The sequence below is a fragment of the Semicossyphus pulcher genome, unplaced genomic scaffold (genome assembly GCF_022749685.1).
Source record: "Semicossyphus pulcher isolate SPU_LCO1_2020_fin unplaced genomic scaffold, fSemPul1.0.p SCAF_2, whole genome shotgun sequence".
In the NCBI taxonomy this organism is placed as follows: domain Eukaryota; kingdom Metazoa; phylum Chordata; class Actinopteri; order Labriformes; family Labridae; genus Semicossyphus; species Semicossyphus pulcher.
Window position 1 is genome coordinate 22,076,295 of NW_027211693.1, and position 26,367 is coordinate 22,102,661.

Genomic DNA, 26,367 nt, shown 5'->3' on the forward strand with positions numbered 1-26,367 from the left:
TCCATTTAATCCTTCCAGCCTTTGTCCTCTTTCTCCTGTTATGTCTTTCTCTGTCCCTGCAAGGATCCTTTTTAATTTCCTGTCCCTTTTAACCTTAACGTCAAGTGCTTTTCTCTGCTATTCAGCTGTTTTAAAATGTCAGTGTTAAGGACAAGTTTGACACATTTAGAGATCTGACGTCTGCACAGTAAGTTAAACTGCCTCTGCGAACTTATATCTGCACCCATAAATGCACAGATACTATAATATTATATACAAACAGACTTATCAGTGCACCTGAATGAAAAGTGTCTCATGACTGCAGGAGGAAATCTACACCAGCACAGGGAACATATGCAGCTGAGATTTCAAAGCCGAAGCAGACAGTGTAACGGACCATCACAAATTGGAAATCAAAGTGCAGGACGAGAGGAATTTCCAATTCTTTAGGAATTTTTACAACATCTTGAAATCTCATTATTTCCTCGTTATCATGTTTGGGCAACAATATGCCAACAGAGAAGCTATTTTACAGTTTGTACCCACGTAACCTTCCACATGCAAGTCTTTTAATGATTCAAAAAAAGAGTGTGTTTACACTGTGCGGCTTCCCCAGCCACTGCACCAACAACACGGGCCGGCTCCTGTGATGAGGTTTGAGTTGCCCACATCTCCAAAGCCAGAGATGAGAAATGATGATATGAAAGAGCGATGGAAAAACTTCAACCTCGCCATCAAAACCCATCGGTTTGGGCCGAGCGCCAAAGCTGCCATCTATTCTCAACCAAACTGTGGTCTTTTAATATCACGCCGTAACCTCGATCTTACATCTGGTCCATGTTGTCAGTGTTGTCTTTTCATGTGATATCATTCCAGCCACCATCAGATCTGTGTAATTATCTCCCGTTTTATTCACTGTGGTTTGAAAATAAGCCTCCGTGCTTTACATGGTAAACAGCTCGGTTTCTTTGAAGAAGTCATGTACGCTATGAATCCTGAATGTTGTCTTAGTTGTATTATGTTCAGGATATACTATCAGGTCAAGGTCACACCGCTTTACATGCAAAACATATGGGGAAGACAATGCACCATTATCAAACCCTTTCATTTTTGTAACATAAAGTAGAACTGAAATGGTTAAAAGGTTAGTCATTCACCGTTATATTCATCAGACACAATTTTAATAACTGATTCTAAGTCAAACAAAATGGTATGCGGACACAAAATCCCTATTTGATTACGGTTATTATATTTTATAAAACCTTTTCGTTATCAGCTGACAAAGAAAACAACGTCAGTCAAACAACCACATAATTCGACTAAGACATAAATTGTTTGGGCCCTGCACCAAACACTGCAAACTCTTTATACATACAGTATAAACCGTATGTTGGTCAGAATTATGCATGTGATGCTTTTTTACTTTCTATGCTGTTTGTTTAGTGGTGGATGAAGCCGGATATACATGTATTTATGCAGGTGTAAAAATATTTCAAGTCCTGCAAACCAACAAAACTGATCTTTTTTTTTTTTTATGTTTTGAAGTGCTTAACTCCTATAGATTTATTCTTGAGGACTTTGTCTGTGAAGGTTCTCAGTCATCCAGGTCATGGTAATTCGAAGCTTAATCCACAAGGTAGCATCTGTAGCTCATTAGTATTAGTACACTCTGGATCATGTGAGCCTAACGACCCACCAAAGCAGAGTGTGCTTTCGACTCTCACTGATATTAGGTCAACAGCCCAGGTTAACGACTCTCACTTGATTAGCATACGAATGACCCACAGAGGCTTATATTTGTTGCTCCGTCTACCTGTCAGCTTAGAACTGAAGGAGCCGTTCGGATGAGAGGTGAAACATCTTCAAGAACATCAACCAAGTCCAGCTGCCTTTTGGATTAAGCTTAGAATTCTATAGGACTAATTATTGATCTATATTAGTAGATACCTATCCTCCCTGATTTCTTGTCCATATAATGTAACTCCAACTATCTATATTCCCATATTAGCTTGTCCTATGAAGAACATAACTCTGACTGTGAGCCACTCAAACTTTCAAATTACTCACACACATAATGTTCATATAAACCCTTCTGTAGCCACTTGATGTTTTCTTTATTATTAATCACATTCTTTAGCGAGCATCCAACAAATGACAAGCTTTGAAATAATAATTACAAATAGATGCGTGGCCGTAAATCTTCTCCGAGTTGGAGGCTGACAATATTGGCATAACAGTGTGTGTAAGAGTGTTGGAATGAGCCTGAATGGTTTTTGTTTTATAGCAGAGCACAAATGGAGTGTAAATTTGACAGGCCTGCCAAGCGGAACAATATTTATGATGCGGCTCCGAAACATAAGTAGAATTCCTGATTCCCATCAAGGCGTACACCATTAGATTTCCCAGCCAATCCCCTCAGATTTTGAGGTATTAGTTTCTGCAGGAATAAAATCTTTTTTTGCGTTCTGCATTACATATTTCTTCCAAATGGTAAATATTAGACTTGGACGAGGCTTCTGGTGCTCTGATGTCCTTGGATACGGCTGCAGCCGGAAAAACCTCAGAGTATCGCTTAGAGACACGGATCTGGTTCAGGACAAACCCTGCAGCTCCTAAAACTACTGTATTTCTGAATGAGGTTTGGCACTGGGGTTCTTTTCATAGTGTGAACAAATGAAAACCTTTTGGTCAGTCAATGTTTAAAATATGATTTTTTAACAGCTATTGATCCAAGCTCTCCAGGTTGAGATAAAAGTTTGGAGAGTGGGAGCTCATCATCAGCACATATGCTCAGTCACCTCCCTGCTCTGGTCAACATTGTATGCTGGATGACCTCTGAACTCTACGAGAGGATGAGAGAATACATGCGAAAACAGGAAATGGGAATAAATCTCTGTCAACCTGTGACTTCCTGTCAATCCATCATTTTCAGTGCCTTTGTCAGGTTGAATCTGGATCCAGAACAGATTAAAAACAGGGGTATAAAAACCTGAAACAAAAGGTCATGTTTAGTGTTGTGTCTTCCTCCAAAGCAACTTATTGAAAGGCTTAAAGCAGGCAACCATTTTTCCCAGCATCCTTACATCAAATCCATACCAAGGACAGGCCTCTACATTTTTAGGTTCGACTAACGGCTGTGTTGAAAGCCGATCCATGATAGGAGTTTCATCCCCCGCCAAATCGTCCTCCTGCCTCCCCAGAGCAGCTACAAAAAGGCCATGGTTAGACACTGCTGCTCTGAGGGTGAAAGGCTGTTTGTCTTAGCCTAAGGTCTGATGAGAACGTGGTAAAGGGGAAACCCATTGTGAAACCGCCTATTCTCTTATGATATGTCGAAGGGGCATATGTGTATGTGGTCTCCATGGTGGGAACGGTGTGAATGAGTGAATGTGACGGTAGGGAGAGAGGAGGAGGAGGGGTCTGCGGTGACGGAAAAACCTCAGCCATCCAGCGCACACCGCAGCCTGTTAACGGAAACCTCATGAGCAAGCTAGCATCCCTCCTTCTTTCTCTACCTCCTATCCCCCGCTGTTCGTCCTCCCTCCTCTCTCAGATCTTCCCTCCATCCTCCCCCCTCCTTCCCTCCATGTGTTTTTGGAGAGGAACTCGACCAGAGAGGCAGCGCAGTGCTGGGAGCTCTCTGGCGGCAGACAAACTCCGCTCCTTTCAGCTTGACGGACAATCATCATAGTTACTGTCCGTCGGCTGGAAAGAGCCAAGCCTCCTCTGTTTGGTTTGGTCGCAAAGGGGGGAAGGATGGGAAGACATTAAATGGAACACACACACGCGCAATTAAATACATGTTTTAGCAAGTTTCTGAAAGGGCAGACGGGACAGGACAGTTAGTGGGTCTCTGTTTCAATGAAATGTATCTCTCACTGTTTGCAGACGATGTAGTTGTGTTCGTCACATTAAATCTGCAGAATTTGCAAATGTATATTATGCCACACGAGGCGATTTAAATCATGAGTCATTTTGTCGCTTCCTCTCCTCAGGGTCCTCCTAACTACAGCACATATGCAGGTCTGCACAGTAATCAGATTCCCATCAAGGTTTGTCCCTCCAAGCGAACTCTCCTTTGTCCTCCCAGCTGTCTCTCCGGATGCTGATCTCTCGCTGTCCTTTCAGTTTAAGGAGCAAAACTCCCCCTTTGAGCTTTCTCTTTTGTCTAACAGCTTCAGAGCCTGCTGAGCTCTCATTTCTGCCTTTCTCTGCTGGACTCTTGGGCTCAATCTCAGTTAACTATGGATTCTTTACTCATTCATTTCTTCCTCTTTTCCCCTGCTCCATATCCTCTCCCTTTTCTCTTTCTCTTTCTTTTCTGGCCGTCTTTCTACTTCCTGTCCATGCTGCACTTCTTGCATCTCAGATGGTCTTCCCCCGGTACGATCACAGCTTTCTCTCTGGAGAGCAGTCGAGCAGCTTTCAGAGACGCTTTCTGAAGGTAGACCTCAACCAAGGCATGTGAGCACTTTTAACACAATAACCCACCATCTCCCGTCTTGTCACTTTTTTCCATCAAATTGCATTTATTGATTTTGTGTTTGATCCTATATGCATAATACTCCTGTGTGGTGGCATGTTGGGTGACATTATTTGTATGAAAAGTTCTAAGGCATCTTAAAAATTAGGGAACATCTCGGTAGATGAACCACACACATTCAGAGAGGCTGAAGAAATGTGTGCTTCTCATTACACTGAGAATAAAAGAGCTTTGTTGGCGATGGTTTAGTTGGAGCCTGAGCTTTTACAGAGTCATAATAATAATCAGTGTAAGGAAATAAGCTTTTAGTCGTCTATTTGAAGGTCTCCATGAAAGGGCTTGTTGTACCATGTAGCCCACCGCAACAAAGCCAACCACATGCCTGAAGAGCTTAGCGTGTGCACAGGAAGTGTCACATTGAGACTAGAGGCAGCACTGGGCCTACATCCCCTCCAGTGATGAGCAAGACTTTCAGGGCGTTAATGGTTTCTGTTTGTCACAAACACGAGGGTGGAATTCATTAGAAACAGACATGTTCCCAGTTTAATGTAAATGAAGTGATAAAAGGATCCTCAATAGGTGTTGACAGTTTGGTTTGCTTTTGTGAAGTACAAACAAACACAGACAATGCTGCTCCTAATGAAGAAGTTCTTGTGTGTGAGAACATGTTTTTCAGCATGCGTGTGTTTCACTGTGCGACTAAAGATCTGTCTCACTAAACAAATGTGGAAAATAGTCCACAAAGAGCAGCTACAACTAGCTTATTAAGCTAATAAGCTACATGCTAATGGTGGCAAAGCTCAATAAGGATTCTAAACCATGTAGAAAAAATGTACATAGTTCATTTAACATTGAAATAAGTCAGATGGATACTTCTATGTGAAAACAGTCAGTCATTATGATGAACTCACAGAATAAAGTCAACTGGCTGTGATGTTCTTTTCAGCTCGTCTTTAAGCTAATTATTTTAGTATTCAGACCACAACTTTACGGCTATGAAACTGACGCTTTTCGCTCTCACCGTATTCGCCTGTTTTCATCTAAAAATACCCGTGAGCCCACAGCAGCACCCTTGATAATTCTATTAGGTTTACAAAATAAGATTTTTGTTCCACTTAGATGGTCGATGGTTCTGCCATTTCTGTCACCTGGACCCACACAGAGAAACACAGAAGCCCTTTTTACACTGCTGTTCCGTCTCAGCGCCGCCACAAAGCTCCACCGTCATGCAGCCTTTGCCATTTTACATTGGACTAGAGCGTTCTGGCGTTGCGGAAGCAAAATGTGCGTGATGTGTTAACAAACAGTGCGTGTTTCAAACACACACACACGGCGCTGTTCCGCCCTGTCAGCTCCAGGCCATTTTGCCTCTGTTACTACCTCCGATGCCGGCTCAGAGGAACGACTTCGCCCCAACATTATGCCTCAGAGGCCTAATAATCCCGCCTTGAACCGGCAGTGTATAAGGGGCTACAGACTAAAGGAAATCTGTGGTTAGTATTGTTGCTTTTTCATGACTGTTTCTTTGGGGGTTTTTTCATCAGGGTGACCAAGGCCAGGCTGGCCCGGCTGGTCCTCCCGGTCCCCCAGGTCCTCCCGGTCCCAGGGGCCCCCCAGGGAACACAGGCAAGGATGGGCCTCGTGGCCCCGCTGGAGAGCCGGTAAGATCTTCTCCTCATGCATCAAAGACCCAAATGCACACCAAACAATTCAACCATACACACCCACACATATAGTTTCTGTTACTCTCCTCCTCCTCCATCATTCTCCCCCTCTTCCTCACCATCAACTAAGGTCACACCACGAAGAATTCAGTCACTTAAAACACCTCAGTCATCAGGGGTTACTGTTACCCCGATTGTGTTGACCTGGTGGAGTTTGACCACAGGGTGTGACAGATTGCAAATTGTGTTTCTCTGTGTGTACATGGTTTGTGTGTATGTGCATTTATACAGATGCATTTAGGGGCAAAGGGTCTGTTCAGTAAATTGCAGTGAACCCATATTCTCATTCTTCCGGGTTTGCCAGTGAGCTGCGGCTTACCTAAAAGCTCCCAGAATAGCAGCTCCACTCCTGCTCATCTGTTTTGTGTAAGAAAGCGGCCACAAAGTTCTCCCATACGCCCCCATTCTCCCACCCTCCTACCACCACTGTGTCGCTGTGCTCCCCTGAAACAGATATGGCACTGCGGCGAGTTCATGGGCAGTTTGCCGGCCTCACCAAACAATAGCTGTGCTCCTCGCCTGAGGCAGTTTATGTTTCTCAAAATGTCTGTTTCCCAGAGTTCTGCTCATACGCAGTAGCCGCTAAGAGCTGCGGTTAAAGGATGGAAGAGAGAGAAGGAGACTACGAAGGTAATTTTTGTTTATCCAAGTAAAGGAATGAATGCTCTGAACCCTCAGCTGGCACAGGAGAGCGACGGGATGCAAGTGAAAAATGTTGGCTTCAGTGAGAGCTTAAGCAGAACCGACAAAAGAGAAAGCCAGCACAGATCAGGAGATGACTAAAACCAGACGGGCCGAAGACAAGGGGCCCGTCCTGTAACCTAGTCCATTTCAAATATATTCTGTGAGTCCGAGTTGATCAAAAGGCATTGCAAAACCCAAACAGCAAAACAAAGCATGGTGCCGCTAAGAGCCGCTCCATGTTGTGGGCAGATGTGTGATCGGGCTGAGCGAGAGAAAGTGAGCAGGCCTGCCAGCGTGGGTGTCCCTCGTCGTTTGTGCATGTAAAGAGGAAAGTAAAGGAATGACAGCTCAATCAAAGTTACCGCTCGTTTCTCTCTGCTGTGTAAATAATATTTACCATTCTTGATATTTCAACATACCTCAGGAAATTTACTGTCGTTTATAATTGGAAGGGTGTCTGACATCTGAACTGGTCTTCATCCATCCCTTTCTGCACCCGGGATAAAAGAAGTGCCAAAAATTATTTGCAACGCTGATTTGTATCCCGCTGCTGTGGAGGGAAGATCAAAAGACAAGGAGGAGGTACGAGGGCTGAGAAAAGAGGTTAAAAGGCTGCTGGAGAAGCAGTAGAGACGATCTGGATGACAGTTTGTATTTTTTCTGGAAGAGAGAAAGAAGAAGAAGAAAAGCAGCTGGGAAACGTCCAAGCAGCTTCTGCACATTATTGTAAAATATGAGGATACAGTGGAAGGTTAATAACCTCTAATTTATATCAAGCATTTATTACAGGGCTCTCAGTGATCAGGCAAACACGATAGCACAGTGTGTATGTATGTGCGAGAGAGAGAGTTGGAGGGCTCTTACACAAGATCCCACTAAGCTGTCACTGCCATGGATGACTTCATAGCAGATGTTAAGCTGCTCCGAGTGCAGCGCACATCCACCTGGCCCTCACAAACAGCCACAATATGTGTGTTTACCTAAAGAAGCCAAATGTACAGATGCTAGAAAGTGGATGTGGAAACTCCCCCGTGAAGGCTGGGGCTCATTGTTCATCATACATCAAGTGTTTGGCCAGGGCTCCACAGTCACCTCCTGCCCACTGCAGAAAAGAAGCGTCTCAGTGGTAATGTGTGTTGACGGAGAGCTGTCTAACACCTCTGTCCATCTCTGTTCTAAATCTTACTATGTGTCTAACTTGGTTGAGATCTGGTGCCTATGAAGGACAAAGATGATGGTGTGCATCACCTGCACTCTTTCAGTGTGTCCTTGTGCCCTGCAGAAGCAACTCTGAGGTGTGTTGCCGCTAAATGCAGGACTGCTTTTAGCGTCTGTCACACTCGAATCATCAAGTGCATGAGGGACCTGATGCAAACTTCTCAATAAAAACATTACTGAGTACTTTATTGTCATAGTACTGTCATAGTACAGATTGTCACATCAAAAATTGGTAACATATAACACAAGGATGTCCAACCCCCGAAAAAATATACACAAACCAGGACTGGACTGTGTCTGGAAGAGATCCATTAGGAAGTTGTAACTAGCATCAGGCTAATTGCTTATAGGGACGGTTATAGGGTTGCTTAATTTGTCCTTCAAATTTTAAGACATATATATAATGTTACAATGTTGGATGTCCAGACTAAACGTGGGTGAAGTTTCAAATCTGTAGGTCAAAGTATGTTGCAGTAATCCCCAGGCTTCTCAGCTCAGTCTGCAGGCTGCTATGAACACCAGGTTTCACACAGTTTTTTCTACACGCTGAACTTTGTGATGTCACAAAGGCCTCGGAGAGCTGGCCTATCTGAGCTGTGTGAGAAAAAATTAGGAGTTTTTTTAACTGTAAATTATGCTTAGCTACTCCACAGGTATCACAGAGTGAAATATGAAGCTTGAAATTAGCATAATAACCCCCCCCCTTTAAAGGTGCAGTTTTCCTTTATTAAACACGTATTAGTCCCATTCCTCCTTCTTTTGTTTTTACCATTTCGAGCCATCATGGACACTCACACACACGGCGCACCCTCTATTAAGTCCATAAGGGTTTAGTGCTCAGGCTTCAGGATGAAGTGTTTGACAAGCTAAAGTCCATGAACTCTCCATGCCTTGTGCAACACTGACATCTAGTGGCCAAATGGATTTACCTCTTTAATGAAGACTTTTTGGAACTTTTCACCTTATGTTTCTCCTCTGCTCTCTTCAGGGTTTTCCAGGTCGGGATGGCCTTGAGGTGAGTGTAGCTCAGAAACCAGCTTACACATCAACCAGTGTGATTGAACTCTTAATCTTTGGTGATGATTCGTATTCCTTTGGATGATAATAGTAACATGTTTATTTCTGTCTCAGGGGCCGCAGGGATTGCCAGGAAAGCCGGTAAGATCATAAATAGATTACTCACCTTGACTCAACATTTTTGTTCTGTTGTTGTCCTCGAACGCCACAGCTGTCTTCTCCGATTCTGCTGCACTTAAATTTACTGATTGTCATGAACTGACAGGGGGAAGACGGAGAATCAGGCTATCCAGGACAACAGGGTCCCCCAGGATCGAAGGTACAGATTACTCTTCAGATTTCATATTTGAATGCTGATTATATTTATGCGTTTGTCTTTTCATGTATTGTCTTAAATCTTTACTGTGTATTGAAACAGGGCGAGCCAGGTATGGGAGAAAAAGGAGAGAGAGGCATGGATGGACTCCCAGGATTTAAGGTACAAAAGCAATTACCTGTAACTAACAACATGCATGTTAATGATAAGTACTTTGCATAGTCGTAACATTATTTCTAGGCTATATTAAAAGCTGTATTGTCTGAGAGAGTTTTACCATTATATGTCGTATCTGTGCTCCTCACAGGGGGACAAAGGGGATATAGGAGGACAAGGACCACAGGGACCTATGGTGTGTAAATCACCCGATATGATAACCCTCATTATTCATTCTTATCAAACATTTCTACCATTGTCTTAAGTTGTTAAAGTATCATTAATTTCCCGCTGTTTTGCCACAGGGTTATCAAGGAGAAAAAGGTTCCTCAGACATCATCGACTTCAATGGGAAGCTTCTGGATGCGATCCAGGTGAGTGACATTAAAGTGTCACTAAGATCAGATTCATGGGTCTTATATTCCATCATGTTTTATAACCGAATCTAGTTAGACATCAGGCGAAACTAAAACAAGTCCAGGAATAATTCTGTGTTGTGGTAAGAAACACATCTGAAAATGAAAAAAACACAAACCTGAACTTTTTTTCTTGACAGGCCATCAACACCATCAGTGTTTCGGTAATCTGCTGTTGTGTCTGCATGGGTTTTGGTGGAGTGATAAGTCACTAACACGTATGATAAAGCATAGAGTCACACAGGCCTGCATCAGCACACACCCTGTGTGTATCCACATCTTATCCAACCTGCTGCTGCTCGTGGATGTGTGTGTGTTTGTAGATGTATTGGATGTCACTCTGGAGGCCACATCTGAAGAGTTTCTCTGAATGTCCCTGGTTCACTACACGCTTGTGTATTCATTTGGGATGAAACGGACAGACCCAGCAAATATAGTCCAGCTGTGCCGCTCTATCAGATAACACAGAGCCGTACGAAGTATGCTTAATCATGCAGAAAAATCAACAGCCTTTGTTTCGTTGTTCTGAGTGTGTTTCCATGTCAAATTCACCCCACAAAACTCGTGTGTGTAACTTGCTACAGGGCCGCATGTCGTGTTGTTCCACATAACTCAATGAGTGCACAGGGGGAATGCATTGGATTAGATGGGAGGGAAACCCCTCTAAGTCACCACAGTCTCAGGCTCATATTCCTCTCTTTATACACAAGACCCTTTGATTCTAGCGTGTACCGTGCTACATGCTAATAACAGATGGCTATCTCTGCAGCGGAGGGTGTTTTTGATTTAAACCCCACTATGCATCAGGTCCCCCTGGACTGGTCTGAAATGGGCCCCTGCATGAGACAGCAGCGTGAGACAGTTACAGAGGAGTTGGTGAAAACATGAACCTGAGATCTTATCAGGAGCGTCTTGCCAGCGAGGATCAGTTGGCACCAAATCACATGCAAACTCTCACTCAGAGTCATACGCAGCGGGGAACGCACATTGGCCACCCAGCTTGTGTTATGATCCATCCACTTGTTTGTTTAAAAAGCCGTGTTGGTTTCATCTAAGTTTAAGTTTTAAGTGATGATTAATTTGGTTTAAATTTCTGTAATCTTTTACGGCTAATTTCACTCATTTTACGGCGTTTTGTATAATTACTTGCATGAGTGGCCTTCACTTTCCAATGATGGAATACTTCACATCGGACGGTTGTTTGTAAACATCTGTTGGTTTCCATGGCCTGAATGGAGACCAAAAAAAGGGGTAGAAATTGGAAAAAGGGAGAGAATAAGCATGAACACCTCTGGGAGGCAATGCAAGTTCCTCTTTTATTGCTTCAAGATGGACGAAGACTTCAGAGGGAGAAGAAACAAGTGTAACATTGTGGATGTAGAGGTTAAGGAGTGTGATTTAAGACGCTGTCACTCCTCAGCCGGCATAGAGGGCAGCATGGGTTAGATATGGTGTGCTGTAAGTTGCATGACTGTTTCGTTCCTCCTCCTTTCATGCAGCCGTCTTACCGTGCAGCCAAACAATCAGCAGCATGGAAAACGAAGCCAGGCCATTGTGTCGAACGAACTACATTCAGCACAGTTTTACTATCTTTATAACGTACAGTTGCTTCGAGTTGCATGTGATCAGCAAACAGGCAGATTGTTTACTGTCAGGCTCGGTCTGTGAAATCCATCGGCCTTATTGTTTCCCTTTGGGTTGGCCCATCTTCAAGCCTCTTGCTGGAATTCTGTGATTTCCCAGTTTTTTCCACAATTGTGATAAACAGAAAAGACAGCTATGTATATACAAAGAGTCTCTGCGGCTGTCTGAAAATTGCACATGTATTTAAAGCGGTTATAAGCAGTGTTTTTATATTAACACTGGATCTCATGGAAGGGGTTCGTGCATAGTAGCAAACCCGCTGAGCATTGTCCCTGCAGTTCCCCTCAGGTCGAACACAGCTTCACAGCCAGTTTCAGGCCTCTGATTTTGTATTTCAACTTCACTCTCAAAGCTCTCAGCAGCAAAGCCACATTACAGAACCTGCCTTAAACATGTAGCAGATAAAAGCCACCAATCAGGTGGACTCAAACATGACTCTAACTAAATGAAGATGTTGCTGCTTTGTGTGCAAGTTAGCAAAAAGGCCGCCTTATAAAAGGTGTAGCTTGTTCCTACTACCCCCTAGTGGCCAAAGGATATTTATGCAGGTAGCATCCTATGAAGTAAATCAAGGAATATACTGTATATTACTCACTCATTTTCTGTGTCTCTCCAGGGCCAGCCTGGACCACCCGGACCCCCGGGCCGACCAGGCGAGAAGGTAAGGAGTTCTGTCATCCACCTGGATGTTCTGCCAGCACCTACTAACGGGGTTTAATAAACGTCTTGGTAGATGTGATAAATCTTGCTCAGAGTGAAAGTTGGTCAAAATGAATCGAGTTAATCTCTCCTCTCTTCCAGGGCGAGCTTGGTTTACCTGGGCCAGCCGGAGTTGATGGGGAGAAGGTACGATCAGATAGAGGGAGAGATTACACACGTGCTAATAAAATGTATTGAACTGTTCTTTTTTATGATGTAGGTTTGAGCTTTGATTTTGTTCCACTGAACCTTTTCGTGCCATCTCTTATTGATTCTTTCCTCCAGGGACCCAAAGGGGATATTGGTGAGACCGGACCGCACGGCGAGAGGGGAGAGAAGGGGGAGATGGGGCTCTCCGGGCCTGCTGTAAGTTGAGAGTAAACAAGTTTCTCTGATATACAAATAGTAGGGAAGTAAATAAACAGCTGGAAGTTCATGTTTGTCTCTGTTGGTCAGGGTATGGACGGACAGAGAGGAGAGAAAGGCGACTGCAGAATGGAAGACAACCTGGTCAGTATGACGCACACGTACAACATTCATATGAGGATTGATGCAAACTTAAAGGGGGAGTATTATGCTAATATCAACGTTCATATTTCACTCTGTGATACCTGTGGAGTAGCTTAGCATAATTTACAGTTTAAAACACTCATTTTTCTCACACTGGTGCCCTGTGCAGGCCCTCATACAGCCTCTGCCTGAAACCACTCAGTCAGCTCTGTCCCTTTAAGAAACCCCGCCCCTACAAGCCCACTTTCTTCTCGCTCAGTCAGTCAGTCAGTCAGTCAGCTACTCAGTCAGTCACATACAGACCCGTGTGTAGGGCTGACCAACTCTTGAGATACTTTGGGAGCTGTGCAGCAGTGATATAAAGTATACATGATTTGTGGTTGAGTAGCCAAAATGTGGAAAAATGCTACAACGGTCCTTTACCAGGTGAAACATCTCTGTGTATGACATGAATTTATCCAGAATGAGCTTTTGGCTCATGCTTGAATCGTATTATTTCCATGTTGCTCAGGTTCAGATGATTACCCAGCCAGGCCCACCTGGTCCGCCCGGCCCACCAGGGGTACCTGGGTCCCCTGGCTCCATGGTGAGTGCTATCACAATCCAAATATTGATAGAACTTGTACGAGTTAAAACATTTATATGCACCTGTGGCTGTCACACTCATGGTACACAATGTTTTCCAGGGGCTGCATGGGATGCCTGGTCCTAAGGTAAGCCTACAGTTCATTTCAGTAGTATGTTATAGAGGCTATGACTTGTTATTTGGTGCTCAGGTTTGGTTTGTTCTCATGCAGGGTGAGCCTGGATATGGGATGAAGGGAGAGAAGGGGGAAGCTGGTGGTCCTGGAGCCAAAGTAAGTGACACTGAGACATTATTATCATAAAAAAACAGTAGAATAGAATCGGACAAAGTGATAATAATGTGCTCTACCTGCAGGGATTAGATGGCTTTAAGGGCTCACCTGGGTTAGTGGGTCTGCCAGGAGCAAAGGGAGAAAAAGTAAGCACCTGATCACCTCCATATATATAATGATAATACATCATTTATTATGATTGTGTTAGTCTGGAATAAAACATACATTATGATTTCAATGTGTGGATGTGTGTTTGCAGGGCCGACCAGGCGAGCCTGGATTAGATGTGAGTAAATTTCGCCTTTTCTATTACATCATTTAAACCTGCATCCTGTAATCAGCTACTCTCTGACCTGTTTGTGCTTTTTATCCAGGGTTTCCCGGGGATGATGGGAGAGAAAGGCGACCGAGGGGAAAGAGGAGACAAGGTCGGTACAGAACACAGAGAGAACATGTCTTTATATGCATCAAAATACAGAAAGCTTTTGTTCAACAGTTCCTCTTTAAGCCTGATAATCATCATCACCGAGCTCAATTTGATCCCTGATTCACTTGCACTGTGTGTTTATGAGTGTGTGTGTGTATCTGCTGTCCTCTCTGTATACAGGGTGACAGGGGAGCGTCGGGAAAGAGAGGTCTAAAGGGCCAGAAGGGTGAGCAGGGTCCTCCAGGCCTGGACCAGCCTTGTCCTGTGGTATGTCACATCCACACACACGCACACAAACATAATACTGCACATTTCACACAACTTTCCTGTCACCTTTTAGACATCTATTATTCCCCTGCTTTCTTCTCTCTTTCTGTCGTTTTCTCTGTTTTTCTTCCTCGCTGCTGTGAATGTGTAACCTGCTCCTGCTGACAGGGTTGTGATGACACTAAAGGTCTGTCTAAGGAGGCAGGGTTATCTTCCCCTCCACCTCCACCTCCTCTTCCTCCTTCCGGCCCAGAGGCCCCCTGTCCTGTGGTACAGTATCTCTGCTTTCTTCCTCCTCCTCTTCCATCACTATTTATGCATCTACTGTTGCTACTGTCCTTTTCATGCCCTGCTCTTGGTCACTCGCCTATACATCACATAGTTGTAGTTTAAAGGTGAACTGTATTAACGGCTGTATTAAATACTTGATTCTGATTGGTTTCTCAATAACAGACTGTTACTATGAAGAACAGACCGTTGCTAGGGATGCGGCTCTAATCACAGAATCTGGAGGACTAACTGTAAACATATCAATTCGCCGAAAGAAGTCTGGTAAATTTGACGTTGGTCTGTTTACAGAGGGAAAAAAGGAAAGAGAGGAATACAGAAGAGGGAAAGAGATAAAGGTTAAAAGACTCAAAAACTGTAGGCTAAGACAGAGAGATCTACAAAGACCTTGCTGCTTCATGTTGGGGTCCTGCGCTCCTTGTCAGGGTTTCATGTAAGGGGTCATCTATAGTTAGCAGGTTGTTGTTGCAGAATGGAAACCCGACAGGGTGAGCAGGACCCCGACGCGTCCCTGAAAGGTGATGAAGGAATGAAATCAATTATTCGACACAGTATATTGATTTTGAAATGATTTTATTCATTTAGAATGATTATATTTTCGTTTCCCATTTAAAGTAGTCCGATACACTCACAGTGAGAGCTGCGCCCATAGCAAAGGTTAACTCTGTAGCCTTCTTAAAATGAGCTAAGCTAGCTGTTTTTTTACTGACATTAAATTGAAACATTTCCTGTGATGGTGAAGTAAGACGCGGTGAAAGGGACTGCAGGTTTTCTGTCTTGTCACTGTCAGAGTCATACCCTACAAATTTTATGTCTTTTAACCTTTATTGCTTTCTCTCCACTGTCTTGGGTTAGGGTCTTTTTTCCCCTCCTCAAACAGGCCAGCGTCAAATTAACTTGACTTCACTTGACTTTAATTAAATTGACTTCTTTCGGCGGATTGATATGATTATAGTTAGTCCTCTGGATTGTGTGATTAGAGCCGCATCCCTAGCAACGGTCTGTTCTTCATAGCAACGGTCTGTTATCGAGAAATAACAGACCTCGGAATGCCGTAATTAACCAATCAGAATCAAGTATTTAACACAGCTGTGTAATAATCCGCTATAATAACCTGCACACTATACACTATCCCTGACATATTAGTTTGCTCGTAAGGAGTGCAAATCCTTATTAAAGCTGTCATTCATATATGAATCAGTAGAATGCAGAACTGTACGTGTGTTAAAGAATGCGTCACATTACATTTCCTGGTTATTAATTTATTTCTACTGCTCTCTCTCTGCAGGGACAGGATGGGCTGCCCATACCAGGCTGCTGGCACAAGGTTAGTGTTAAGAGGTCTAACTGTGCAATAATATATATACCATATTGCAAACTAATTAAAGAAACAGTCAGGGAATAATAAAGAGCTAACACTATCTGGAATCAAAGCGTTCACTGAGATTATTACTCATGGGTGTTAGCGTTACATTGATTGCTTGACTCTTGTTTGAAACAGGGGCATTTTGTAAGTATATGACTGTAAAGCATGAGTATTTGTGTCCTATGTTTGGATTTGAATTTGATATTCTACTAATAATTAAACTCTACTCTCCTTTTTTTGCAGTGATGACTAACCAGCAGCATGGGATCTGTACATATTAATATGGTATCTTTTGCAATTGAATACTACACCAACAACCAGCTCCCTTTTTTCAAATTTTTCATAAAAACGTTTTATATAATATATTGAAATTTTTTTAACAAGGACATTTTTGACTCGACAGTATTCTGATTTTTTTTATTTTGAACTCTAGAGAGCTAGTGTTGTTGTGAAAGCAGCCATAGTTTGGAAGAGAAGAAGCTGATCTGGCAGTGGGACTCTTACTTTGAAGGACAGTCCAGATGACGTTGTTATAGTGCCTTGGCAGTCTAGCTGCCTTACTAACAAAGTCTGACTCGCTGCCTGATTGTAATCCTGATCGCTGTATGGATACGTGTGCAGTCTCACATATGGATGGATGCTTTGGTGGATGGACAGATCTCTTGCCTGTTGCAGATGGAGGAGTGTGGGTCAGTGCTCTCTTCTCCTCTCTCTGTTTTCTTAAAGGAGGAAATGGCGAGACAGAAGCTCAAACGCAAGCGTCTCTCTCAGCCCTGAAGGGACGCGGGGTCTGGTGGAGAAAGCACACACTGACAGGCGGAGAGCACAGGGGGCAGAGCGGCCTTTATGAAGCAGCCATGTTCTGCCCCGGTGTCGTACTGAACACTCAGATCCTGCGTTACAGAAACTCTCCAGGAGGGGGCGACAGAGAACACTGCATTTTCACGTTCACCTGAGAAGAGAAGACACACCTGAGGCAGGTCAAAGTTATATGGGAGTCCCTGACGTCACTGGCACATAAGGAAGGGTTTACTGCACAGAACATGTTGTGGTGATCTCTTGTACGGCTCTTTTGTTCAAGTTTTAACTAATTAAATGCATGATCATAACAAGACACAGTGTTGTTTAGCACCCTGACAGCTTGTATGACTTATGGTCCCTCATTGAAACTTAAGAAGACAGTACATTCACTTTTATTTACAACAACAAGCCACTTAAAGTCTACCTTTTTATGGCTTACACTTGTGGCAATCATGACTCGTATGTTTTGTTTTATTTCGTTCTTTTCTTAGTGACTTTTGTCCAGTTTTATTTTGCATTCCTGTGCATAGCTTTGAAGGAACCATTTACAGTGTTCGTGATCGTTTCACATTTAATTTTCTTAATCATCCTTTTTTGACTGGTCTTTATCCTTTTAATCACTGATGAAGACATGTTTTGTCACTGCTGCCCGTTTCTCTGGACAACAGTGTGAGTTCTTGCTGCTGACTTAAATGTGTGTTTGTTTGATATTTTTAAATCATATTTGGACTGAAGGACTAACAGACTAAAGAATGAAATTTAAATCAATGTTTTTTTAGGGTAATTTTTCATTTCTATTCAGCCATACACCTCAGCACAGTGGTTCATAACTGTTCTGCATTATGTGTGCACACTTCAGTCATTTCAATCACATAACTGTTATTGGTTTGTTTTGGTCTTTCTCAGATGGAATAATTTCTTGGTGCTTCAATGTTTTTATGTATCTGTTATCTGTATTCTGCAGAGTCATATGCAAACCAGACATGTTCACAAATACACATGCGTCTTTGTTGAAAGTACAAGGGTTTATTGCAGTTATACTTTCATTTGGCTTAAAGTGATAATCTCAAAGATTCTTTTAAGTCATTGTCTATCGTTGAATGAGGTAATACAATAGTGATTAAGCCTATGGCCCACTGAAAGCCTTGTATTTGCAGTATATAGTATTATTACGGACTGGGTGTCTGTGGTGTCATTTGTGGAAAAAATCACAAGAGGCGCCCAGTTAGTGAAGAAAAAAAGGAAAGCCAGGAAAGAGTTACAACCGTTACAATCAGAGCCTACTGTAGACGTCACACATGCACTGTTTGGATATCTGGGAAGTGTGCTCCCGCAATTATCATTTATCACCATAGGTGCCGCCAAAGCGGACGAAACTGAAATCTTCTAAATTACAACTTTAATCTACACAAGACACAAACAGAAGTACAAACACATGAATGGAAAATGGTGTTACAGGGTCTTAGCAGACTTCTCTATATTCGGCATTAGCTTGTGGGACTTTTTAATACAGTATTTTTCAGCAGTTCTCTTTTTCGGGCTCCCTTTCAGGTTACTGGAAGACATGACTGACATTTTCATAGTTAGCTTTCATATGAACAATCAGAATGGTTTTATTTGTTAATTATCTTCTGTCGCTTTTAGCAAACATCCTCACCCTCAATCTCAAAAACAGGGTCGGTATCGTCTTAAGTATTTTAAAGTAAGATTTAAATCAGATGAACACGAAAGGATGAGATGGAAAGCTACTGTGAGGAACTTTTGTCGATCTTGGCGACCCCTGTGGACAAAGCAGTACCTCTTAACTTTATTCAGATCCTGTTCTGTATTGTTCTGGAACAAAAAAATCACGCTGCTGTCTTTAAACTGTCAAACACACCACTCACAGTGAATCTTTCGGGCGGAAAAGGAAACAAAGGCTGTTTCGGCAGCGTGCAGGTCATCTCCTCCTCTGACACCGACCCGGCGACAGCGGTTACACTCTTCAAAAATAATCGTACAGAAAAGAATCAGTGTTTTGCTTTTGTAGGTCATTGTAGGTAGAGACATCAGTCATAGTTTCTTTCTGTTTCATAGTCTGTTTAAACTCACAGGAGCTTTAAATTTGGTACTTTGTTTAAAGGTCAATGCAGTGGCAGGATAACAGTGTTGGATTAGACACAGGGCACATTAGTAATTCAGATTGTCTCTTTGTAATGAAAAATATCCTCGAGCTAACCTGTAAACTCCTGGCACTCATGTTAGTCCTGAGTGTGTAACATGTCACCTCTTATCAGCTTCACTTTTCACAGATTATCACACTTTCCATATCAGCGAGATCAACATGATGTGAAATCTCACTGAATGATTTTACCATACAAAGTTTATTTTCACACATTAAACCTACACCACACGTCTCACACATTCTGTAGTGAAAGGCATCTATAAATGTTTTCTTTAAACACACATCTGTACATTAATATCATGAAGCTAAAACAGGATCGCTTAGAAACTATATTGAAAGCAGATTTGTTTAGCTGCACAGTTTTGCGCTTTGATTCACTGAAAGCTGATGGTTATCTGACACTTAACATGATTATATGTCTTTATTTCTTTTTTCAGATTCTATCAGTTTCAGTTTTAAGGCTTAACGGAGACAGAAAATGGCACAATGTCATATATCACAGTATTAGCTTGACTTTGTGAGAATGTTTTTATTTTTCGGTTGTGTATTTGGTTGTAAAAGAATTAAGCTATTTTTGTAATTACTTGTCTAAAAATGTATAACATGAAATCTGGTCAATTAAACATGTAGACTGACGTAAACTCTACAGATTTGTGTTTTTTTGTCCATTAAATCATAGTCATGTAACATTGTTTAGTGTCATTCTTTTACCACTTATTATGCATTCTCAGACGTACCAAAAATATACCTTAAACTACATCTACACGCAAGAATGTCAGTATTTATAAAAGCATCCATTATATTCAGAAGAGAATACATTCAGTCAGAGAGAGAGAAAAGCAAGCATCTGTTCAAAAATACAAAGTAAATCAGAGACATGTCATAGTATCAAGTAAATATACCAGGAAATTGTCCTTTAACACAGTGGTCCTCAACTTGTGGGTCGGGCCCCAAAAGTGGGTCGCAGAGCTGTTTCTTGGGGGGAAAAAAGTTAGGGTAAAAAGTCGATGCTGCTCTTTTATTTTAAAGGACATGGGTTTCCAATGGCGTGTGTGCAGTAGTAGTGTAGTTAAGTCACACTCCATGTATTCACTGATCTTGTAATCCCAGCTACAGTTACATACTTGAAATTTGATGATCCCTACACTAGTTGAATTTATGTTGCACTTTTGTAGTTTATTTCTGTAGAGGGAATATTTTCATTTTATGCACTGCCACCTGCTGGACTTTTTGGTTGACTATTATGCTGTGGTGTTTTGTGATGTTGACATACTGTGATGTTTCGTTCCGTCTCAGGACCAAACTGCACCATTTTTCATTTGATAAATTTGAGTGGTTGAAAATGTTCAGATATTTGGGTTGCGATTTGTCACTAAGGAGGTGTGGTAGAAAAATCAGAGGCCAATACACTGTAAAGGAAGGAACCACGTTACTAGGAAATTGGGCCTTCTGTATGAGCTCTATGAATCCAGTAAAGAAACATGAAACAAGAAGCAGGGTTGAAGTCGAACATGGGGCTGCTGCGCCGAGGACTGGGCCAAGGACTGGGCCTGGGCCTACACGGGACACAGCATTTAACCGCAGAGCTAAACTGGTACCCCCTTTTCTTTTGAAAAGGCTGAAAGTAATTGTTGTGAATTTGACTGAGGAAGAGATTGATACAAATATGTGACATTTGCTGCTACAACCCAACAGATTACGTTTAATAAACGAACGCAATACAGAGTCAACAGCAATGGTAGGGGACTGGCAAAGACTTTTCAATCTACTGTCTGGGCAGATGTTGGCAGGCCTACCTAATTTTGTACCAATCCATGCGGTACCTGTTGAGATATTTAACTAAATGTTAGATTTGTCACTCTGCTGGAGGAAAACTCAGGAGATTTATTAAAATGAGTAGAATTTGTAATGCTCGAGACAGTCTATGTCCCCAGAAAGCAGAATCTCCTTGACATTTATCATGTAGCTGTGTGATATTTCATGCAATGGAATGCTTCAAATCAAACCTAACTCTGCACAACATAATACAACACTAGTAAAAAGTTTCCTGTCCTTCAAGAGTTGAACGAGGCATCAGTGTTTTTTTGGACTCTCTGACTACAGTATGCATATAAGAAGGACACACAGTGTTGTGTTAAACGTTGGGCCAAAGTGTGCTCCACATTTGATCAGATCAATAAAGAAACTTTTTTATAAATCACTCTCAAATGTCTGCATTATCTCAGCTGAATGAGCTCATTAGTTCTCAGATGAAACAAGTTACACAGTTGGTCGCAGTGGATCCTTGTCGGCGAAAACGCTGGAGGAACATAGGCCTGCAATACAGACATAAGAGATATAAACAAAAAAAGCAAAACAAGTTTTTAGTTTTAGTTTAGTTTAGGTTTCATAGGGATAGTTCAGGTTAGTTTCATAAGAGAGATATGCAAAATGTGGGTGGGGGGATGAAGAAAACATTTTTTTTTAAATAACTTAACTAGGCCATGTGAACACGAGGTTTATTTCAGCAGGTGTGACTGAGTTTGCATTTAATTTAATAGTTTTGAATATTATTTTATTGCAGTTTTTTTAATGTAGGGGAGTTTGAAGAGAATAGTTTGAATAGATGTAACGTAAGATGGTAGATTCTTCAAGAATTTAATTTTATGAATGTAAAATTTGCATAAAATAATGAGCAATTGAATAGCAGTGTTCGTTACCAGATTTTCCGGCAAGTTTGAAGTCCACATTTCCCAGAATCCTTTGCGGGCGGCTGACCTCTCATAGTTTTAGCATCCGGGTCTGAACTTCCTTTTCCTCTGTGCCTGGTGCGATGAGGACCTAGGTTTTTCGGGACCTCTGAAAAATCCGAATCCATCCTTGTAAAAGGCACCACCGAACTTCGCCAAAATGACCGAGCAGATGACAGTAAGGGGGACCCTAAAAGGGCACGATGGATGGGTCACCCAGATCGCTACTACGCCCCAATATCCCGACATGATTCTGTCAGCGTCTCGAGGTGAGGCTTCCCCACCGGCTCTGCCAACATGGCTATGGTAGCATGAGTGAGTTAGTTGATTTGCTGCTGTAACGTAAGATAAATGACAAAGCTGGTCTAAGTAACAGTTAAAAAACATATGAACGGCCACATTGTACCGTATCGTATTTTAAAATAGGGTATTATACAAAAAAATAATCTGCACGAACTTATGTGAAAGACGCCGGCTAGCAGAGCAGGCTAGCTAACGCTTTCTGGCGTCATCAGTAATTGACTCTGAGATATCCACATTGTATCTGTGACACGTGTTACACGCATAAGTATAGTTTACTGTAGTTTGACGTGTAAATGTGTGCACTTGCTAACTTTCCGCTCCTAGCTTAACAGTTTCAGTTTGTTGACTGTTTGACAGCTTCTCGCACAGAGGCCCTCACACAATGATAGCATCACATGTATCTGGTCCTGAATGAAGTTTGGACTTTAAGAATAAATCAAACTCATGTTTGTGTTTCAGACAGGACCATCATCATGTGGAAGCTGACCCGTGATGAAACCAACTATGGCATCCCTCAGCGCTCCCTGGAGGGTCACTCTCATTTTGTCAGTGATGTTGTCATCTCCTCCGATGGACAGTTTGCTCTGTCAGGTTCCTGGGACAAATCCCTTCGTCTGTGGGACCTCACCACGTAAGTGCAGGTGTATAGCTGGTTGGATGGTTGAAGTAGAAGACTTAGTGTTTAAGTCTTAACCTAAGCCTTGCTAAGATAACAATAAGGACCATCATTTGTGACTCCTAATACTCAACAGGTATATTTAAAAGCAAACATACTGATGTATCATTAATCAGAACTGAAATGGTTTAGGTGGCCAAGTCATAAGGATGTCCTTGCATGGTCTCAGTTCGTCAAGTAAAAAGCTCAATGACTAGGGCTTACACATGTGGGATATTGTACAGAGGTTAGCCACTTCTAATATAAGTAAGAGACCTTATTTCAAAAGTCTGCAGTGTCTCTTAAAGACTGCTAGTATCTGAAGTTGGTTTAACACAAAAAAAATTGTGATAGAGAAGCCAAGAGTTTCTTGGGAGTCTTTGTGAATGATTTGTGTTCAAGGGGCGTTAAAAAAACAGGTCTAATTGGATGCTGACCAAAAAGACAGTCTTAGTTGTTTTGGGAAACTTTTCTATCAACATGTGGAAACATACTTTGTTTCGAAACGCATTTAACACACTCTGAAATTAGCTGCTGTCACTGACCTGACGCCTTTTCTGCAAGTGTTTGATCCATCAAGTAGACAATCAGCTAACGCATCACACTATTACGTAGGCTTTAGCCTCAGTGTCATGTGAAACAGTCAGTTCACCACAACCCATGGAATTGAAATTATTGATTTATTATTATAGTATTATTCTAGTACTTATTTAGCCATATTGGAAATTAAAAATTAGTTGGTAAGATACCTGAAGATTTTCCTGTAAGAAGTTTAACTATCAAATTCTGATGTAAACATTTTTTTATATATAGTAAAAGGTAAACATTTGTCACTCGGACCTTGCCGCCAATTTTGCTACAACTATCATGCAGTGTTTCAGATGGCATATTTGTGGATCAAGGATGGTGCCGATGCACACGTTATTTAAAAGAATTCTCAAATGTTTGCATTTTTATGTTAGTTATAAGCTACACACATTTGAAGTCCAAAGCTTAAACCATTGAAACTGCAGAAATTCGAGGAGTGCTCACGCTTCCTCCTAGATGTGTCAAAAGATGTGCAACAGTTTTGCTCAAATGCTAAAATGTTTGGTGTAATGTTTCCCCAGTGGCAGCACCACCCGGAGATTTGATGGACACCAAAAGGACGTTCTGAGCGTGGCCTTCTCTGCTGATAACCGCCAGATCGTGTCTGGCTCCCGGGACAGGACCATCAAGCTGTGGAACACCCTGGGAGTCTGCAAGTACACCATCCAGGTGAGCCCCAGCCTCGTGTTGTCTTGTGAATTGCAAGAAGTAGAATCTGATTTTAAGTGAATTTGTATATTGCTTAATAAGAAGTTGAAGCATTTCAATCCAAAACTAAACTGCCCTTAAATCTGGTGTTTTCTCAAATAGATTTGAAATTGATGTCAACAGGAAACATGTTGCTTAGCTTTACGATACTGGCCTTTTAGGTGTCCTGTCCAGCATTGCCATCCCTTAGTATCATTATGCAGTCCCCTTAGTTGTCTGAACCTGTGTATACTTCAGGTTTTGTGTTCCTGATTAGCAACTAAACGAAACAGTAGCCTTACTTGTCCAATCACAGAGGTGGTAAAGATGTCCTCTGGCTATTCGGAGAAACTTAAGGCACTGATGTTAGTTAAGCAGAGAATCTTCTCTTATTGCAGGACGAGGGCCACTCTGAGTGGGCATCTTGCGTGCGCTTCTCCCCCAACAGCAGCAACCCCATCATCGTCTCCTGCGGCTGGGACAAGGTGGTCAAGGTATGGAGTCGTTTGTGCAACACACTTTCTTTTTGTTCGTATAATTTCAAACTCTTACCTTTTAAGTTCTATGTAAGTTATGTCTTACCTTACTGTTGTGACCCTTGTGTACAGTTTTTGTTTTTATGAAGGAACGACCAATTTACCTTTTTTAGATGGACATCTTTATACTTACAAGTGTGACACTGTCTTTCTATCCTTTGCTCCTAGGTTTGGAACCTTGCTAACTGCAAGCTGAAGACCAACCACATTGGCCACACTGGCTACTTGAATACAGTGACTGTCTCTCCCGATGGCTCCCTGTGTGCATCTGGAGGAAAGGTATGAAGTTTTAACTTGTAGAAGGCTAGCGAAATTAAAAGAATCTTAATTTAGCTCAAGGTTGCAGGTTTCAGCGGTGATGAAAACTTTGAAAGCATCTGTTTAACATTGATGATAAAGAGGCTGTTTCTGAGTGTTGCCTGCACTTAAATAGATCAGTGTGTTTAGCATCATTTAGATATATCTCAAATCAACTATATTTACAACTACGGTTATTGAAGTGTATTTTCTCTTTTGTCCAGGACGGCCAGGCCATGCTGTGGGACCTAAATGAAGGCAAGCACCTCTACACCTTGGACAGTGGTGACACCATCAACGCCCTCTGCTTCAGCCCCAACCGTTACTGGCTGTGTGCCGCTACTGGCCCCAGTATCAAGATTTGGGTAAATGACATGTTCTAAATATCTCAACATCTGCTTGTAGTGCATTAAAGCTACAGTTCAAAACGCAGTGATGAAACTTACAATGCCAACTGTATTCTTTGATGATAAAGAGGCTGTTTCTGAGCTCTAACCTGGACCAGTTTGTTCTATATGTTAATTTTTGATGTAATCGCTGATTGCAATGCCTGTTTGCCTTCTTTTTATGTAGGATCTGGAGGGCAAGATCATTGTGGATGAGCTGAGACAGGAAGTGATCAGCACAAACAGCAAGGCTGAACCTCCTCAGTGCACTTGCCTGGCATGGTCTGCTGATGGACAGGTACAACACTCACCTTTCACTACAGATGTGTGGCTAGTTGGTATTTTTAGTGTGAACCCCGGTGATTATACCCATTCACTTTTAACTCTGATGTCCACTGGTGACAGTCCTGCAAATATGAGGGGCACTAGAAACATTACATTTTATGTCATTATCGGACTACAATTTATTAGATTGTGCGTCATCCATATTAATGTATCTGTTTCTTTACAGACCCTGTTTGCTGGCTACACTGATAACCTGATCAGAGTGTGGCAGGTCACCATTGGAACTCGATAAGAACGTTTCTTCAAAGCAACTTTGAATAAAAGACTGTTTAAAAAGAACACCTGTGCTGTCTTGGTTTCAACGCTTTTTGATATCAATGATGAGAATACTTTGAATACCATGTTTTTCAGTAAGAACTTCTTTCCTTTTCAATCTTCATTTCACACAAATTGGTTGAGATTAGAAGGGACAGTAGTGCATGTCAAACCTCAAGAAAGCAATCTAAAATGTCTTATTTGACAGTCTTAGTTAATTTCTAAAATTTTCTGGGTGAAAATAATTACAAAAGGTTTGTTCGACAGTTAAAATCAGGAAATGTACACATGCTTATAATGCAAGAAATTTCATTATTCTTATACAATAAAAATGCGGTAAGATGGATGTCTTTTTTTTGTTTTGTTTCATTATGTTTTTAGACTGCGGTGTATTTGAAATATGTGTAGCGCATTTTGTATGGATTGACCTGCTAGGCTTTCCGTTGCCTTGCAATGGTATCCTAGCAACTGGAATAGACAGGACGCAGGTGGTCGTGGAAGTAAGACTTTTTTTTTTTACAGCTCAATTTGTAAACCCGGCCAGTTATACGCAATCTTTAATGTTACCTC

The 26,367-nt window shown here is 42.0% G+C and overlaps 2 protein-coding genes across 2 annotated transcripts in view; both read left to right on the forward strand.

The window, feature by feature from the left end:
• The window catches only part of LOC138598779 (collagen alpha-1(XXIII) chain), a 125,417-nt gene extending 105,771 nt beyond the window's left edge, over positions 1-19,646 (forward strand). The window contains exons 10-32 of the mRNA XM_069670632.1: positions 4,349-4,423; positions 6,007-6,123; positions 9,077-9,103; positions 9,220-9,246; positions 9,371-9,424; positions 9,524-9,583; positions 9,729-9,773; positions 9,883-9,951; positions 10,134-10,157; positions 12,254-12,298; positions 12,439-12,483; positions 12,622-12,702; positions 12,793-12,846; positions 13,358-13,432; positions 13,533-13,559; positions 13,644-13,703; positions 13,787-13,849; positions 13,963-13,989; positions 14,078-14,131; positions 14,311-14,397; positions 14,566-14,667; positions 15,974-16,012; positions 16,778-19,646. Coding sequence (XP_069526733.1) covers positions 4,349-4,423; positions 6,007-6,123; positions 9,077-9,103; positions 9,220-9,246; positions 9,371-9,424; positions 9,524-9,583; positions 9,729-9,773; positions 9,883-9,951; positions 10,134-10,157; positions 12,254-12,298; positions 12,439-12,483; positions 12,622-12,702; positions 12,793-12,846; positions 13,358-13,432; positions 13,533-13,559; positions 13,644-13,703; positions 13,787-13,849; positions 13,963-13,989; positions 14,078-14,131; positions 14,311-14,397; positions 14,566-14,667; positions 15,974-16,012; positions 16,778-16,828 — 1,308 coding nt within the window. The 3' untranslated portion in view covers positions 16,829-19,646. The remainder of the gene's footprint in view (positions 1-4,348; positions 4,424-6,006; positions 6,124-9,076; positions 9,104-9,219; positions 9,247-9,370; positions 9,425-9,523; positions 9,584-9,728; positions 9,774-9,882; positions 9,952-10,133; positions 10,158-12,253; positions 12,299-12,438; positions 12,484-12,621; positions 12,703-12,792; positions 12,847-13,357; positions 13,433-13,532; positions 13,560-13,643; positions 13,704-13,786; positions 13,850-13,962; positions 13,990-14,077; positions 14,132-14,310; positions 14,398-14,565; positions 14,668-15,973; positions 16,013-16,777) is intronic.
• Positions 19,647-21,804: 2,158 nt separating this feature from the next.
• rack1 (receptor for activated C kinase 1) lies at positions 21,805-25,821 on the forward strand. Its single transcript, XM_069669772.1, has 8 exons — positions 21,805-22,014; positions 22,508-22,679; positions 23,813-23,960; positions 24,377-24,472; positions 24,683-24,793; positions 25,036-25,176; positions 25,385-25,495; positions 25,709-25,821. Exons 1-8 carry the CDS (start codon positions 21,906-21,908, stop codon positions 25,772-25,774), a joined length of 954 nt encoding a protein of 317 aa, XP_069525873.1. The 5' UTR covers positions 21,805-21,905; the 3' UTR covers positions 25,775-25,821.
• The last annotated feature ends 546 nt before the right edge of the window (positions 25,822-26,367 follow it).